Genomic DNA, 17990 nt, shown 5'->3' with positions numbered 1-17990 from the left:
GGTCCCCTGGGATGGCCGGAACATATCCTTTCATTAACCAGTATAGTGTACACAGATACCTTAGGAATGAGTAAGACGCCGTTCGTTCTATGTGGAAGTCGCTGTTCAATGGGAAGACAGAAAGGTGTAGTTACAATGCCGGGTGATGGATACATTCTTTGTCGGGAGCTCTCGTACACCGAATCTGTATGGCAGTTCTGTAGTGCAAATAAAGCAACAGGCCCAGACATCTTAAATGGTTCGTCTGAAGCGATGTGAAAACACGGTTGTAGGCATGAGGAACAGAGCGGTTAGAAAGTGGAAGAGGGACATTATGAGTGACGTGTGTTGAAAATGTTTTCCAGCGCTTAGGCAAGGGTGCGAGTGTGGGCGTTTGCGTTAGGAAGGAGTGCGGGCGCTGCCTCGGGGGAGGGCAGCCGGCGTGCAGGGCGGGGCCCCGAGGCTTGTGACCCGCGCGGCTGGGTTTGTGACGCAGTGGCTGCGGAGGGGAAGCAGCCCAACTTAACGCGAGCGCTTCCGCCGCCGCTGCGGGAAAGGAAACATCAGTCTCACGTGCCGGAAGCCACCTGACCACCTTCACCACGGCGCGCTACTCAGCATCCTACCGCGCAGAACCTCTGCGCGTCTCATCGCGAGACGAGCTCGCCGAAATGGCGGCGTCCAGTCAAGGTAAGGAATGGGGGCTCGCGCGAAGCTTTCCTGGGGAGCCGCGTTTCCGAGCTCCGGAAGGGGCAGGCCCGGTGCCTGCCCGTCCCCATTGGCCTCTGGGAAACCGAGCGGCGCCCGCCGCTCCTCCCTGACCCTGCTGTTGGACCCCTTCTGCCAAGGTCACACGCCGGGTGGAGCGCCGCTGCCTTGGCGTGTTGACTCCCGCCGGGGACATCCAGTCCCCGTTCCCACAGGTCTTCCGGCGCCCGGAACAAGCTTGTTTGTCTCTTTGCAAGTTCGTCTCAGACGACTAACTGGCCGCTAGACTCACTGGCATCTCCCCAACTACGTTGTTGATGCATTTCAAACAATCCCACGTATAGGAGGACATTTTAAAATAGTCTGCTTTGTGTTTTGCCGGCTTACGCAAAACAATATTCCATTTTCCACTGGAGCACGACTTTCATGCTTTCTTTACTTCTTTTGTACCTGTCCCGAAACTTGAATGCAGAGCCTGATGTCCCTTAGCTTTTATGCTCATTGCTTTGTAAAAATGCCCACCTGTCTCTGGATCCATAGTTAGTTTTTTCCTTTTCTTTTCTTTCTTCTTTTGTCGGTCGTGGGGCTTCAACTCTGGACCTGGGTGCTGTCCCTGAGCTCTTTTGCTCAACACTACAAATCTACCACGGTGCCACTTGCAATTTTCTAGTGGTTACTTAGTGACAAAGTGCCTCACAGACCTTCCTGCCATGGCTGACTTCAAACCGTGAGCCTCAGATCTCAACCCCCTGAGTACCTAGAATTACACGCATGAGTAACCAGCGCCTGGTTTCTTTCATGCTTCTTACCCTACTATACTGTACTGAATTCACTAGTAGGTAGATTCACATACTAAACACAGCCTTCATAAAAAAATTTAGGCAAAGCCAGGCACTGGTGGTTCACAGCTATTACCCTAGCTACTTAGGAAGCAGAGATCTGAGAATAGCAATTCAAACCTAGCCAGTGCGGGAATGTTCATGACACTCTTAATCTCTAACTCACACCAAAAAGCCAGAACTGTAGTTATGACTGAAGTATAGCACTAGCCGTCAGCACAAAAGCTCAGTGACAGCACACAGGCCCTGAATTCAACCCCTGCAATCTAACAAAAATAAAATTTAAAAAAATATATGAGCTTCACATTAAATGAACTGTGTTACACCAAAAGCAGTGAAAATACTCAAAACTCATCACTTCCTACTCTTGTAAGGTTATTTACTTCTACTTTATCTGTATATGCAGGAAACACCATACTATGTGAGTGCACTTCTTCTTAGCTCTGGTTTCAGTGATGTCACAGTTCACTGATGACACACTCAATTGCATGATTATATCTCATCCAAAATACTCCCTACCCAAAGCTAGTTGACATGACTCTTAAGAACATGAATGTATAATGTGATTGATACTTTCTTGTGGGGCATACTACTCTCATTCACTTAAAACATGTACCTTGATCACATAATTGCACTAGGGAGTGGTGAAATATTTTGAGGTGGCCAGGAATTTCAATCCTTCTAACTAATCATTGATTCCTTGGTATAGAAATGCTGGCTAGTAACTTATTTTATTTCACTTGTTTCTTTTGTGGAACTTGAACCCAATGCCTGGTTCTTTCTCTTCTGGCACTGGTAGCTTTACTACTTGAGCCACACCTGCAGCCTGGCTTTTTGCTGGTTATTTAGGAGACAGAATCTCACTAATATATCTATCTACATTGGCCTTGAACCATGATCTTCCAGATTTCAACCTGTTGGTTAGCTAGGATTTGAAGTATGAGGCTGGCTAGTGACTTTTTTCATAGTTTTTAGAGGTGTTCCAGGATGACTAAATGAAATTGGGTAGATGAACCCTAATGGATCTCTGATTTAACACTGCTTCCCCCTCTTGTTTTAATTCAGTGTCACTGTGTAGTTTGACATTCAACCCTAATCCTCATTTCGCTTAGCATCATCTTGTGAGATCATATGTACTCAGCTACTGAGCTATTGTGGTCATCTGCTAGGACTATCCTAGACCTATACTAATTATTACCAATAAGGGAGACCACAGAGTTTATGTTTCTTTGGGTCTGGCTCATTTCACTTAGTATGATTTTTTTTTCTAAGTCTTTCCATTTTTGTACAAATAGGGCAATGTCATTCTTTCTGATAGAAGCATAGAATTCCACTGTGCATATGTACCACAATTTCTTGATCCATTCATCTACTGAAGGGCATCTGGGTGGGTTTCATATTTTAGTGATGCTAAATGGTGTTGTGCTGAACACAGTTGTGTTGGTAGCTTTAGTATAGCCTTGTTTGTGATCCTTTGGGTAAATGCCCAAAAGTGGGGCTATACTGGGTCATAGGGGAACTCTATGTCTAGCCCTTTGAGGAACCTCCACACTGCTTTCCAAAGTAGTTGAACAAGTTTACATTCCCACCAACAGTGTAGTAGGGTTTCCTTTTGTCCACATCCCCATCCCCCCCCCCAGCACCTGTTATTACTAGTTTTCTAGATATGCATTTCCTTTATGGCCTGGGATGTTGAGCACTGGGATGTTTAGCACATCTTCATGTGTCTCTTGGCCATTCTCACTTCCTCTTCAGAGAAGTCTCTCTAAGTCTTTAGCCCACTTATTAATGGGACAGTTGTTTCTTTGAGGATTTGTTTTGAGGGAACTTAATTTTTTCAGTTCTAAGTATATTTTGGATATGAGGCCTTTCTCTGTTGTGTGGCCAGTGAAGATCTTCCCCCTTTTATGGGCTTTCTATTTAACTTGCAAGCTATGTCCTTTGCCATACAGAAGCTCTGCAGTTTGATGCAATCCCATTTGTCCAATCTTTCTTTGATTTGTTGTGTTTCTGGGTCTTTATTAAGAAAGTTTCAACCTGTGCCAAGGAGCCCTAGTATATCTCCTCTTCCTTCCTGCAATGTTTTCAGGGTGTTTTAAGCTCCCTTTTGAATGGCTCCATTTACTAAGAAATGGACTTTGAAAAAATACATTTTAAAACTTATTGTTTTCATTAATAGTTTTTTCTTTAACTTACTAGCAGTATTTTGTTACAGTACAAAATTTTTGTTTTATTATAATGCCATAGATAACTCAGTTCCTCAGATACCAGTATTGTAATGCTGCTAAATTGGCATCCATTATATCTTGAATTGTTCTTTGGGGTATGGTGTAGTGCTTTTTTATTTTTAGATGTGACTATCTTAGTAGTTTTAACACTTGTTTCTTGAGAAGACTTGCTTCTTTATAAATCTTAAGATTACACACCTATAGATTGTATTTTAGCTTCATAGGAAGTCTTGAAAACACTTAAGTTCTCCCCCCTGCCAAGATTATTGTGGCCAGTTATTTTTCCAGATGACTGCAGCAAAATCTCCCTTTTCACATGACTTTTCTTTTTTTTTCTTTTGGTGACACTCTAGGGGCTTGGACTCAGGGCCTGTGTGCTGTTCCTTTGCTTTTTTGTTCAAAGATAACACTCTACTTCCAACTTTTTGCTAGTTAATTGGAAATGAGTCTCACAGACTGCCCTCCAACCACAATCCTCATATCTCAGCTTCCTGAGTAGCTATGACTGCAGGTGTAAGCCACCAACATTCAGCTCTTGATTGGTTGTAAAGTTGAAAGAACACATTAGAGGATAATTCTAGAGTTTGTAGAATTGGAAGACGATTCTAATACAGACATTATGTTTTTAGTTTAGTTTTCTGAGATTGTACATCATAATTTCAGAGTTAATTTACTATTTTAAAATAGAATGATATTAGGATGTTCTGTATTATAATCCTAGCTACTCAGGAGGCTGAAATCTGAAGACCGAGGTTTGAAGCCAGATAGGGCAGGAAAATCCATCAGACTCTTATCTCCAGTTAACCAGCAAAAAAAAAAAACAAACCTAGAAGTGGAGCTGTGCCTTAAGTAGTAGAGTGCTAACCTTGAACAAAAATACTCAGGGACAGTGCCTAAGCTCTGATTTCAAGCCACAGAACTGGTGCCCATGGACATCAAAAAAATTCAATCTACAGAAGGTAATGACTTGTTATACAAGTAAATATTTTCTTATTTAGTATCTTAATTCTGTTAGGAAACTTTGAGGGAAAATTTGAATCCTTGGACCTTGCAGAATTTGCCAGAAAGCAACCATGGTGGCGCAAGCTGTTTGGACAGGATTCGGGACCGTCAGTTGAAAAGTATAGCGTGGCAACTCAGCTGTTAATTGGTGGTGTGACTGGATGGTAAGTGACGTGAATGATGCCCAGTGGGTTTTTTTTTTGCATAATTTAATATTGTGATTATAGGTACTTTCTCTTTTAATTAATGGAAACACATTGACTATGGTGAAATCGGTCACTTAATATGTAACATTTATCTACAACTCATGTTAGAGGTGCTGGGACTGTGGCTTAGTGGTAGATTGCTTGCCTAGCATAAATGAAGCTCTGGGTTCGATTTCTCAGTACTACATAAAAAAAAGCCAGACGTGGTGCTGTGGCTCAAGTGGTAGAGTGCTAGCCTTGAGCAAAAAAGGAGCTCGGGACAGTGCCCAGGCCCTGAGTTCAAGACCCAGGACTGGCAAAAAAAAAAATCATATTAAAGTACTACTTGGTACAGTGATATCTCATGGGCTTTATTGCATATAACATTTACTACATGCCAGGCACTATTTTGGATGGTTATTTAGGTATATCATTTTCTACTCAAAGCAACTCTGACATTGGTACTGTTATTATCTGTACCCATTTTATAGAAACTGAGGCTCAGAAAGATTAATTTGCCTAAGACCACATAACTACTAGTAATAGAATAAGAACCTTGCCCTGTTTAGCTGTGGCAATTGTTAATATGACATGGCTTTTTGTTTGATTTTTGGTAGGTTAAAAGTGTGAATTGCAAACTTAGTAAGTGAATATCCGATCCAAGTAAGAAACTCTGTATGTGTAAAAAACTTATTGTACGGGGGCTGGGAATATGGCCTAGTTTTAGAGTGCTTGCCTTGTATACATGAAGCACTGGGTTCGATTACATATATAGAAAAGGCCAGAAGTGGTGCCTGTGGCTCAAGTGGCAGAGTGCTAGTCTTGAGCAAAAAGAAGCCAGGGACAGTGCTCAGGCCCTGAGTTCAAGCCCCAGGACTGGCCAAAAAAGTTATTGTACAAAGTAACTCAAATATAGAAAATGGCTAAAACTAAGAAATAGAGTAAACTCATAATGTAACAAGCTAAAAAATATGGCCAGCACTCCAAAACTCTAAAAGCTATTGTTATTTTCTTGCTTTTCTTTGTAGTTTCAATCCTAATTATATCACTGAAAAATATACTGTAGTTTGCCTGGATTAAACTTTAAAGAAATGTGGTCAGTATGCATTCTTTTGATTATTGCTTTAGGTTTTTTTGTTGTTGTTGTTCAAGCTGATCTTTTGCATATTCAACTATGTTGTATATAGCCGTAGTTTATTCATTTTCATCTTATTTAGAATTCCATTATATGAGTATAGCACAGTATGTTCTTATCCAGTTGATGACTTGACATTAGAGTTGCTTTAGTTTTTGACTAAACAGTGCCGGTGTGAACATTCTTATGCACATTTCCCAGTGTGTATGTGTACATGTTTCTGTAGAGTCTATATCTTTGCCTTCCAAGTAACTAGGATTATAGGTACAAGCCACCAGCACCTAGCTCAGCTAATTTTTTTTTACACTGCACCTGTGAGTGAAATCATATGCTATTTCTCTTTCTGTGCTCAGCTTATTTCACTTGCACAGTACTCTCCAGTTTCATCTATACTGTTGCACGTGACAGTATTCCCTTTTTTTAAATAGCTGAATAGTACTCCAATATATATATCTACTACATTTTCTCTTTCCCTTCATCTATAGATAGACATTTAGGTGATTTCATACTTTGGGTTGTGAATAGCTGCAGTAAACACTGAAGGGCAGATGTCTGTCTCCCATACTGATTTCAGTTTCTGTTAGGCTATCTTATGACCTAGCAAATGGTCTGGATTTGGCACCTAGGCCAACATGTGGTTACTTCTATTTTGGAAAGACTGTCTGGGCTGATTTGTTGACAGTAGATTTTAGGGGACAAAGCCAGGCCAGTCTGGAGACCAGGTGGGAGCTGTAATAATAATCTATATTAGAGGTCTTAGCATAGGCCAGAGCAGATCATATTTAAAGCTATGGAATTATATGAGAGCATCTAGAAAGTAAGTACACAAAACAGTGCTCACTGTCAGTAATTGTCAGGGAGATGCAAAACAAAACCGTAATGAGATGTCACCTTACCCCAGTAAGAATAGCCAGTGTCAAAATGACTAACCACAGCAGTTGCTGCTGAGGATGTGGAGGAAAGGTGAGCATGTAAACACTAACCTTTCAGGAAAACAGTATGGAGGTTCCTCAGAATAAAGTAGAACTACCATAATGGCCCAGTCGTCTCACTCCTTGGTGTATAGCCAAAGGAAATGAAGTCAGTATATGAGAGACATCTGCATTCTCTTGTTTATTGAGGCATTATTCATAACAACTAAGAAATGGAAACAACTTAAGTATCTGTCAACTGATGGATGAACCAAAAAAAATATGGTCCATATATTCAGTGAAATGCTACTCACCCATAAAAAAGAATCAAATCCTGTTATTGGTGATAACATGGATGGAACTCAAGAGGTCATTATGCTAAGCCACACACATACACACGAAATAGTGCATGATCTCTATGAAATCTAAAACCATGTCAAATATACATGGGGCAGGAGGAGAGGAGATAAAATAATGATTAACATGGTTGGTATACAGAAGAGGAAATGTTAGAGAAAGAATATAGAATAGGAAATATGTAGGATGAATAGGTGATAAGAATGTATTCAGGCCAGGGACTTGTGGCTCACGACTATAATCCTAGTTAGTCGGGGCTGAGATCTGAGGATTGCAGTTCAAAGATAGCCAAGGCCAAAGTCCATGAGACGCTTACCTCCAGTTAACCACCAGAAAACGAAGTGGAGCGGTGGCCCAAAGTGGTAGAGTGCTAGCCTTGAGCAAGAGAGCTCAGGGACAGCACTCAGGCCCTACATTCAAGCCCCACCACTGACAAAAAAGAACATATCCAGGATTTGGTTAAATAAATGAATTTTAGCTGTTCTTGTAACCAGAACATAACTGTGTGAAATGATGGCTAAATTACTTTTCTTCACTGTAGTCAACATTTTACTGTGTATATGTATCTCATGTATATGTAAATCTGGTTATCTTTTTAAAAGAAAGAGTAATGTATCAATAAGTACTGGTTCAAATGAAATGAAGGCTGAGAAGTTCAAATGGAATGAAGGTCAAATGAAATGAAGACTGAGAAGTTCAAATGAAATGAAGACTGAGAAGTTACAACTAATAGTTGGCAAAGGTGAACATGAGACCTTGATAAGAATGGTTTCAGCAGGGTGCTAGCTACTCAAGAGGCTGAAATCTAAGGAGGATGGTTCAAGTCAGCCTGTGCAGAAAAGTCCTTGAGATTCTTATATCCTATTAACCCCAGAAATGCTGGAAATGGAGTTGTGGCTCAAGTGGTAGAGCACCTGCCTTGAGGGAAGAAGCTAAGGGACTGTGCCCAGGCCCCAAGTTCAAACCCTGTCAGACCCCTCCCCCTCCAAAAAGTGGTTTTATTGACAAGGTGGGTTTGAGAGAGTTGACAGAGAAAACAATAGAAGCAGAAGGTATAGACAGCCCACTTGTTTTGTTGCTGTAAAGAGGCTGAGTAAAGGGAAGGTGTCTGGAGAAGTATTGTATGGAAATTTCTTAGCCAGTGGTTAATAATTACAGAGTACTTGGGTACAACAATGAATAAAAAAAATCTTGGCCTTTATGGAAGTTACATTTTAGTATAAAATATCAGGAAGGTAGATAATAAGAAAAAAATCAAGAGGGGCAGCAGTGGCTCACACCTGTAATCCTAGCTACTCAGGAGGCTGAGATCTGTGGAACGTGGTTCAAAGATTCAAAGCTAGCTGGGGGCCAGAAAGTCGTGAGACTCTTATCTCCAATAAACTAATTGGAAAAGCCAGAAGTGATGCTGTGGCTCAAGAGGTAGAGCACTAGCCTTGAGCACTAAGAGGCTCATGGAGAGCACCCAGGCCCTAAATTCAAGCCCTAGGACCAGAAAGAAAAAAAAATCATTACATTTTGGCCTCCTCACTAGAGTCTCTACTTTCATCCTTCATTCAGTCATTATTTGCCAGTACTTAAACTCACTCAGCCTTTTTGGTCATGCCTGGAGAAAAGTACCTGTCTGATCTTCAGATCTCAGCCTCCTGAGTAACTAGGATTTTAGGCATAATTGGTACCTGACACCTGGCCATTCAGCCATCTTTTTAAAAATATAGTTTGAGAATTTTGAAGTACTTGCTTTAGACCTAATACATTTCTAAATGATAGAGCTAAGATTTAATTTTTGGGGGATTGGCTTCTGTTTCTGCAGAGGGTGGGAAGGGGTTGGATCATCTCAAGGTAGTGGGACATGAGTATTGTCAGGAATTCATATTGGTATACATCTTATCTGATGTTGATTTTGGTTTTGTAGGTGTACTGGCTTCATATTCCAGAAGGTTGGGAAATTGGCTGCAACAGCTGTGGGTGGAGGATTTTTTCTCCTTCAGGTCTGTATATGAAATATTCCTAGATATTTGAGAATTGTACTTGCTCATTAAGCATTATATAAGGAATTTTTGCCCTGGCTATATTATGCTAGAATACCTTTCCCACTTTTTTTTTCTTTTTCTTTCTGTTTGAACTTTGGGCTTGAACTCTGGGCTTAAGCACTGTCCCTGAGCTCTTTTTGTCTTCTCAAGGCTACCACCCTACCACTTCAGCCACAGGTCCACTTCTGATTTTTCTGTGATTATTTGGAGATAAGAGTCTAATGGACTTACCTGCCCAGGTTGGCTTAGAAACATAATCCTTAGATCTCAGCCTCCTGAGTAGCTAGGATGACAAATGTGAGCCACCAAAGCCCTACTCCACTTGTTTTGATGTATTTTAAGTGCTAGTAACCATTTGGATGAAATTTTATCAGTTAGTCACATTTTATTTCCTCATTTACATGAGAAGTACCACATTCCTTCTTAGATTTTTTTTAATGCATTCATCTGTAGTGGGGCATCTGGGTTGTTGCCATATCTTGGCTATTGTGAACAGTGCAGCGATGAACATGGAGGCGCAGGTGTCCTTGTCGTGTCCTGGATTCTGTTGCTCAGGATAGATGCCTAGGAATGGTATGGCTGGATCACAGAGTATGTCTATGTTGAGCTTTTTGAGGAACCTCCAAACTGCTTTCCAGAGTGGTTGTACTAGTTTACACTCCCACCAGCATCCCAGCCAGCATTTGTTGTTTTCTGTGTTCAGGGTATATATAGTCCATTCTGACTGGGGTAAGGTGGTATCTCAGGGTTGGTTTCATTTGCATTTCCTTTACTGCCAGCGCTGGTGAGCATTTCCTCACGTGTTTCTTTGCCATTTTTATTTCTTCTGTGAAATCTCTCTTTAGCTCCCTTGCCCATTTAGTTATTGGCTATTAGTTTGGGGAGGGATTAGTTTTTTTTTTTTTTTTTGGCCAGTCCTGGGCCTTGGACTCAGGGCCTGAGCACTGTCCCTGGCTTCTTCCCGCTCAAGGCTAGCACTCTGCCACTTGAGCCACAGCGCCACTTCTGGCCGTTTTCTGTATATGTGGTGCTGGGGAATCGAACCTAGGGCCTCGTGTATCCGAGGCAGGCACTTTTGCCACTAGGCTATATCCCCAGCCCCATGGGAGGGATTAGTTTTTTGAGCTCCCTGTATATGATGAATCTTAGGCCTTTGTTGTATTGCTGGTGAAGATCTTTTCCCAATTGATTGGCTGTCTTTCAAGTTTAGTAGCTATGTCTTTAGCTGTGCAGAAATTTTTTTATTTTGATGTAGTCCCATTTGTTGAGTCTGTCTCCAAACTGTTGTGCCCCTGTGACTTTGTTTAGGAAGTTCCTGCCTGTGCCTGTAAGTTCTATTGTCTCTCCTACTCTGTCCTGGAGTAGTTTCAGAGTTTCAGGTCTGATGTTGAGGTCTTTAATCCATTTTGAGTTGATCTTGGTACATGGTGACAGGCTAGGGTTCACTTTGAGTTTCCTGCATGTGGTTGCTCAGTTTTCCCAGCACCAATAGTTAAAGAGGCTATGTTTTTTCCATTGTATGTCTTTGGCTCCTTTGTCAAATATCAGCTGGGTCTTCTGGGTCTTATTTCTGGGTCTTCTAATCTATTCCACTGATCTTTGGGTCTATTTTTTTTTTTGCCAGTCCTGGGCCTTGGACTCAGGACCTGAGCACTGCCCTGGCTTCTTTTTGCTCAAGGCTAACACTTTACCACTTGAACCACAGTGCCACTTCTGGCTTTTTCTGTTTATGTGGTGCTGAGGAATCGAACCCAGGGCTTCATGCATGCAAGGCAAGCACTCTACTACTAAGCCACATTCCCAGCCCCTCTTTGGGTCTATTTTTGTGCCAATACTGAGCTGTTTTTGTTATGGCTCTGTAATAGAGCTTGCAATCTAGTAGTGTGATACTGCTTGTGTTGCTTCTTTTGCCTAGAATTGCTTTGGCTATTCTAGGTCTTTCGTTGTTGAATTTTTGTATTGTTTTCTCTATTTCAGTAAAGAATGTCACTGAGATTTTAATGGGGATTGTGTTGAATTTGTATATTATTTTTGGCAGTAAGGTCTTTCCATTTCCTGGTGTCCTCTGATTTCTTTCTTTAGATTTTTACAGTTTTCACTAAGTAGATCCTTTATATCTTTGGTTAGGTTAATTCCTAGATATTTTATTCTTTTTTTGGCTATTGCGAATGGGGTTGTTTTCATGATTTCCTTTTCTGCTTGTACATTGTTGGTGGAGGTACTTCTTTTTTATGGTTGTGGTGTTCTATTGATTTTTTTGCATGTTTGTATGGAACTCTTTCTACATTTTTATTCTATTCCATTAATGTGTGTGTCTTTTGCTATCACACTGTTTTAGTCTGCTGCATCATAATAAATCTTAACATTCTTATCCTTCAAGTCTGTTCTTGTTCAAAATTATTTTGGTAAATTGAATCTTTTTGCCTTTTATTTGGCCTGTCCTAGAACTTGAACTCTGAGCCCGAGTGCCTCTTTGCTTAAGACTAGCACTCTACTACTGAACCACAGCACCTCTTCTGGCTTTTTCTGTGATTAGTTAGAGAAAGAGTCACTTCCAGCTTTTTGATGGTTAATTGGAGTTAATGGTCTCATAAATTTTTCTGCCCAGGCTGGCTTCAAAGTGTGATCCTTAGATCTCAGCCTCCTGAGTAGCTAGGATTACAGGCATGGACACACCAGTGCCCAGTTCCTTTTATTTTTTTATATAAATGTTGTAACCCATTTGTTTATCTACAAAGATCTTGTTGACATTATGTTTAACGTGCCATTTCTATGTTGTATCTTTCATTCCATAGCCATTGTCAACCTCTCCACACATTTTGTAGTCCAGCATACAGAATCTATATATTTTTATATTTATAACTAGCATTTAATTTTATAACAAATGTACATGGTTTTAAAATGTCAATTTCTAATTATTCATATTGCTAGTATATGGAAATTCAGTTGGTTTCATTTGTTGATCTTGTATCCTGTGACCTTGCTAAATTAGCAGGTGTTTTTATTATATTGTTTAAGATTTTCTGTGTAAACTAGTTTGACTTCTTTCCAGTCTGTATGCCTGCATACTTCTTTTTCTTGCAGTGAATACAACTTCACTTCCAGCATAATGTTGAATAGGAATTGAGATGGGTAGACATCTCTGCCTTGTTCTCAGAAATTATTCTTTCATCGTTATGTAGTGGTAGTTTGTAGGGTTGCTTTTAGGAAATGGAAGTAAGGTTTAAGCTTGGTGTTTTGTCTTTGCTAGGTAAATGCTCTATTGTTTGAGCTACACTTCCAGCCCTTTTTGCTCTGTTTATTTTTGAGTAAAGGTCTTGCTTTTTGCCCAGACCACCTTAGAATATTTATACTTTCTTCTGTAGTTGGGTGACAGGATTGTGTTGGTATGCCCAACTTTTTCTGTTGAGATGGGGTCTTGTGAACTTTTTTGCTCAGGCTGGCTTTGAACTACTATCTTCCCAAACTCTGCCTCCTGAGTAGCTGGGATTACATGCGTAAGTAGCCAGTATCCAGTGTGCAGCAGGTGTAGGGTTCTTTTTTTAAAGAATCAAGTTGAAAGATTGTCTTTCTAGTCCTAGTTTACTAGGATTCTATCACAGCTGTGCATTAAATTTTGTCAGATATGGCTTGAGTTCTGCTTTGAAGTAAGTTAGATGGCATTGCAGAAAAAAATAAGGAAACAGTAGTTTAGTGGTCTCCTTTAATCTACCTACTGCTTTTTTCTTGTTAGAGTTCTCAGGTACTTGTTCTTTATATTCTAATGCTTTATTAATATGATTCTATGGCAGAAAGTGGGTGAAGTAAATGAACTTTCACTTAACATGTGATTTTTCAATATTTATCTCAATTACTTTTATAAGTAGCTTTGTTTATAACCCACTTGGGGAGTATTTCCAGTTATTGACTATTACAGGCAAACCTCCTATGACAAGAGCTGTCATCCCAGATGTGGTACAATAGCACTTGAAGTTTTAGTGTTGGTAGATAATGTCAAATTGTTTGCTTAACAGACTCCAGCTAACACTCAGTAAAAGTGTACAGTGTCTTTTTTCCTAACCTACACAATTTCTTGTCTTTTATTTTTCTCAAATCTATAAAAATTATTGTGGCACATTATTTTAATTACATTTCCCTGATTACTTGTAAAGTTGAACTTTCCCTTGTTTGGGCAACTTTATTCTGTGAATTGCCTTTACCTAGTTTCCAGATGTTTTTCTACCTTTTTTTTTTTTTTTTTTTTGCTGGTCCAGTGCTTAAACTCTGGTCCTGGGCAGTGCTGTCTCTGAGCTTCTTCTGCTGAAGCCAGCGCTCTACTACGGTACCACTTCTGGCCTTTTCTGAGAAGTTTATTAGAGATAAGAACCTTACGGACTTTCCTGCCCAAGCTTGCTTCAAAAGGTGATCCTCAGATCTCAGCCTCCTGAGTAGGTAGGATTGCAGGTGTGAGCTACCAGTGCCCATTTAGGAAGTTCACTTTTTAAATGATATTACTATTTAGTACACATATTGTCTCCAGGCTGTTAGGGTAACTAATTGGTGGTGGTGTCATAGGATCTTGCATATAGGCTATGTGTCAAGTAGATGTTGAATGTCATAAGTATACAAACTACACAGAGTAGATAATAAATAAATGAGGTATTAAATTGGCTACTAGATGTAGTTACTGAAGTATAGTGTGGACATTTTTAAGAAGCATTTTCAAAATGTTATTTTTCTTTGTACTGCCTTCCCTCCTCTTTTTCTTTCATGTTATTAAAAAAAACTATTCACTATCTACTTTGTCATTTAGGACAAAATCTTACCTCTTATTCTGTGTAGCTACTCTAAACTAAGCCTACCACCATTTTTCTTCTGCGTTTCTACTTTAGCTTCCTAACTGATGTTTCTGATATGCAAAAATAAGCTAATTTCTTCATTTCTATCATTGTTATTGAAAATGTAGATTGCAAACCATACTGGATACATCAAAGTTGACTGGCAACGCGTAGAAAAGGACATGAAAAAAGCCAAAGAACAGTTGAAGATTCGTAAGAGCAACCAAATACCAACTGAGGTGAAGAGCAAAGCTGAGGAGGTAAGACTTGTTATATTCATATACAGTATGTAGATTACAGACAATTTCGTGTATATAAAAGGAGGATATAAGATGAACCAACGTCTCATCAATGGACAAGGCTTAAAATACCAAGAACTTGGAGTAATGAGACAAAAACTATTTTCTATAGGCCAGCCTTAGTTGAAATATCTTTATTACAGTGGCAGTGTTTTAGACAGGTTATAGTTAGGTACCCCAGACTGACCTTGATCTCAAGATCTTCCTGCCTCACTTTCTCAGATGTTGGGATTAGTGGCTGAGAATATGGCCTAGTGGCAAGAGTGCTTGTCTCGTATATAGGAAGCCCTGGGTTCGATTCCTCAGCACCATATATATGGAAAACGGCCAAAAGTGGCGCTGTGGCTCAAGTGGCAGGGTGCTAGCTTTGAACAAAAAGAAGCCAGGGACAGCGCTCAGGCCCTGAGTTCAAGCCCCAGGACTGGCAAAACAAAACAAAACAACAACAAAAAAAATCAGATGTTGAGATTACAGGCCTATACTACTATGTCCACCTTATACAGGCATTTTATTAAAGCTGGGTAATGCAAATATTTATTGATCTTTGTCAGTAAGAGTAAGAAATGATATAGTTACTGATGTGGTTAACTACTTCTTGTAGGAATGGTGCATCATAGTAGTTTGAAAGGATATACTGCCAGTGTGATTGTAGTGAGTTACATTTTGTTCCCATGTCTTCTTGTGTTTGAACATCCATCTTCTTTGTCATACACACAGCTGGTAGTAATGTCCAGCTGAGGGGTTGGCAGCCTTTTCTGCAAAGGGCTAGATGATAAATATTTTCAGTTTTGTGAGTCATGTATACAGTCTCAGTCCTATCTGCTGAACTGAGTGAAAATAGCCATATACTACAAACAAGTGAATGTGCCTGTATTGCTTTAAAACAGGCATCAGAAGCTGGGCACTGGTGGCTCACACTTGTAATCCTAGCTATTTAGGAGGCTGACATCGAAGGATTCAAAGCCAGCCTGGGCAGGAAAGTCTGAGACTGTTTCCAATTAACCACCAGAAAACCAGAAGTAGAGCTGTGTCTCAAAGTGGTAGAGGGCTGGCCTTGAGCAGAAAAGTTCAAGGACAAAAGTCAGAGCCCAGGCCCCAAGGTCAATTCCCACAACTGACAGAAAACAAAACATTTTAGGAGCTGGGTACTGGTGACTCACACCTATAATTGTAGCTGTGAAGAAGAATAAGATCTGAGGATCAAGGTTTGAAGCCTGTCTCAGACAGGCAGTAAAGTCCTTGAGACTCCTTATCTCCAGTTAATTAGCAAAGAACCAGAATTAGAAGTGTGGCTTAAGTGGCAAAACCAGCCTTGAGCAAAAAAAGCTGAGACAACTCAAGGCTCTTAGTTCATGTCTCAGTACCAGCACCAAAAACAAACCAGGCACCAAGTTAGATTTGGCCTAAGAGCTGTAATACAATGAAGTTATATTGACTAGCACTGATTGCTAGTTTATTACCTTTAGAAACATGTCAGAAATCCCAAAGAAATAAACTCACTGAATGGGGAAGAGATAAACCAGGATGATGGTATTAAGAAGTTGGTTGATGCCTGTGTAGCTGCCTTGAGATTCATAGTAAAAAGGGAAAAATTGAGTGCAGAGGGGAAGGATACCCTGTATCTCTCTCATGGTTCTCATGTACTGAGTGATATTTAGAGGTAAATAGAAACATTCCTTGTCTTAGAGATAATCATACTCCAATAACAGTGGCAGAGAAAAGGTCATAATAAGTAGGACATGAAGTACTTATGTTAAATATGGCAGATAAATACATTTTTCTCTACTTCCTTCTGAAATATTTCTAAATAATTAACAAAAAAGTTAAGCCTACAAGGACCAACAGAACAGGAGAATACCGGTAGGCAACACGTGGGCAAATTCCAGAAATTGGAAAGCAGATAGTTGAATGGTAAATCACTTAACAGAGTAGAAAAATACTGAACAGAGAACCTACATTGCCAGAACAGTGAACTTACATCGCCAAGTACGCAATGGATGACAGACTATAGTCTGTCTGCCTAAAGCTGGTGATTTTTTTGTTTTTGTTTTGGTTGGTTATAGGGCTTGAACTTGGGGTCTGAGCACTGTCCCTCATCTCTTTTGCTCAAGGCTAGCTCTCTATCACTTGGAGCCACAGCTCCACTTCCAGTTTTTGAGTGGTTAACTAGAGATAAGAGTCTCACTGGGACTGGCTTCAAACTGTGATCCTCAGATCTCGGCCACCTGAGAGTAGGTAGGATTACAGGCATGAGCCACGGCACCCACAGGCTGGTGCTTTTACCCAGAGTGAGAAGGCGGCAAAGGTGAGTACCTTGGCAGATTATAGAATCATGTGTATTTTTGAGAATGGGATCAAATCACTATTTAGCAACAAGGTGACTTCAGTGTGAAAAGTTTTATTTTAGTGGTAGTTAAAACTACCAAGGTGACAAAGGAGTAGGAAGTATGGAAGTAAAAAGTAAATGGATGAACATATTTCAGGAAGTTATAACCTTTTTTCCTTTCCCCTTGTTGGTAGATAACCAAGGATAGTGCTTCAGTTAAGGAATTTTAGAGAGTTAGGGGCAAGAATGGAAGTGAGGCAGGACCTAGGTATAGTGGAATGAGGGAACACAAGGATTTGGAGACTGCTTACAAGAGGCAGGGCTGGCAGATAAATGGGGGAATGTCAAGAGAGGAGATAAAAGTGTATGTGATTGAGTTCAGTAAATAATTAGGCCAGTAAGTTGGATTAACATTTACTTTCTTGGGGAACTGGTCAGGGGATTGGTAGAGCATAGACAAAGGAGCCCTAACTAAGCCTTGGGTGAGTGGGAACTTTTATAGAAGTGAAGGGGAGGGAGATGAGAAGCTTTTGAGTTAAAGGAAATAAGGACCTCACTCATCAATAACAGAATTGGCTCCTGATTTTAACATTCTTAGCAAACTTAATGCATTATGCTAAATCTTCTGTTCACAGGTTGTGTCATTTGTGAAGAAGAACGTTCTCGTAACTGGAGGATTTTTGGGAGGCTTTCTGCTTGGCATGGCATCTTAAGGAATGCAACTTCTCATGTTCTGGTTTTTACAGCCAGCAGCCTCTACACTCCATCATAGGACATCAAGTCTGTTCTCTTTCTCCTCTTCCGTGCCTTCCTGCGGTAGCAAATCTATCTGGATGGCTTCTATCGGCAAGCTGTTGGTACAAGTTAATACAACACCTACGTGAGCTTGGTGGCAACGGAAGAGACAGTAGATGTTAGCTTTCCTCCTAGTGTACTCCTAACTTGGCCAGTCTATAGATCAACGAGAATGTTCCTTTTCCCCTATGTAAAATTCATACCAGAACGTGTTACAAGATGGTTCATGGGCGAGGATGACTGAATCCTGAAAGGTTGTTCCCAGCTGTGCTTTTGGAAAAGAAGCACATAATGAATGTATGTGTTGCGTGGAAAGGAACTGAATACATTGGCCTTTAAGCATAAAAGATTTTGGTATCTTGGCGTGTACTTTCTT

At 40.4% G+C, this 17990-nt stretch overlaps 1 protein-coding gene across 2 annotated transcripts; it reads left to right on the top strand.

Annotated features, from left to right (window-relative positions):
- The first annotated feature begins 502 nt into the window (after nt 1-502).
- On the top strand, nt 503-17983 carry Fundc2 (FUN14 domain containing 2). Of its 2 annotated transcripts, none has more exons than XM_048336301.1 (5): nt 503-669; nt 4770-4920; nt 9260-9335; nt 14323-14454; nt 17455-17983. In XM_048336301.1, exons 1-5 carry the CDS (start codon nt 651-653, stop codon nt 17530-17532), a joined length of 456 nt encoding a protein of 151 aa, XP_048192258.1. In that variant the 5' UTR covers nt 503-650; the 3' UTR covers nt 17533-17983. The 2 variants fall into 2 exon arrangements, with proteins under 2 accessions (XP_048192258.1, XP_048192257.1); XM_048336300.1 differs by having other exon boundaries at nt 508-669; nt 4809-4920.
- Nucleotides 17984-17990: the final 7 nt, after the last annotated feature.

This window comes from Perognathus longimembris, chromosome 28 (genome assembly GCF_023159225.1).
Source record: "Perognathus longimembris pacificus isolate PPM17 chromosome 28, ASM2315922v1, whole genome shotgun sequence".
Taxonomy (NCBI): Eukaryota; Metazoa; Chordata; class Mammalia; order Rodentia; family Heteromyidae; genus Perognathus; species Perognathus longimembris.
The sequence above is the reverse complement of the archived record's forward strand: the minus strand, read 5'-3'. Positions and strand labels throughout refer to the sequence as shown.

What these genes read in the sequence shown, in the direction of transcription:
- Fundc2 (XM_048336301.1), top strand. An exon ending in GAGGATTTTTTCTCCTTCAG is followed by an intron (nt 9,336 to 14,322) that starts GTCTGTATATGA and finishes TTGAAAATGTAG; the next exon opens with ATTGCAAACCATACTGGATA. An exon ending in TGAAGAGCAAAGCTGAGGAG is followed by an intron (nt 14,455 to 17,454) that starts GTAAGACTTGTT and finishes TTCTGTTCACAG; the next exon opens with GTTGTGTCATTTGTGAAGAA.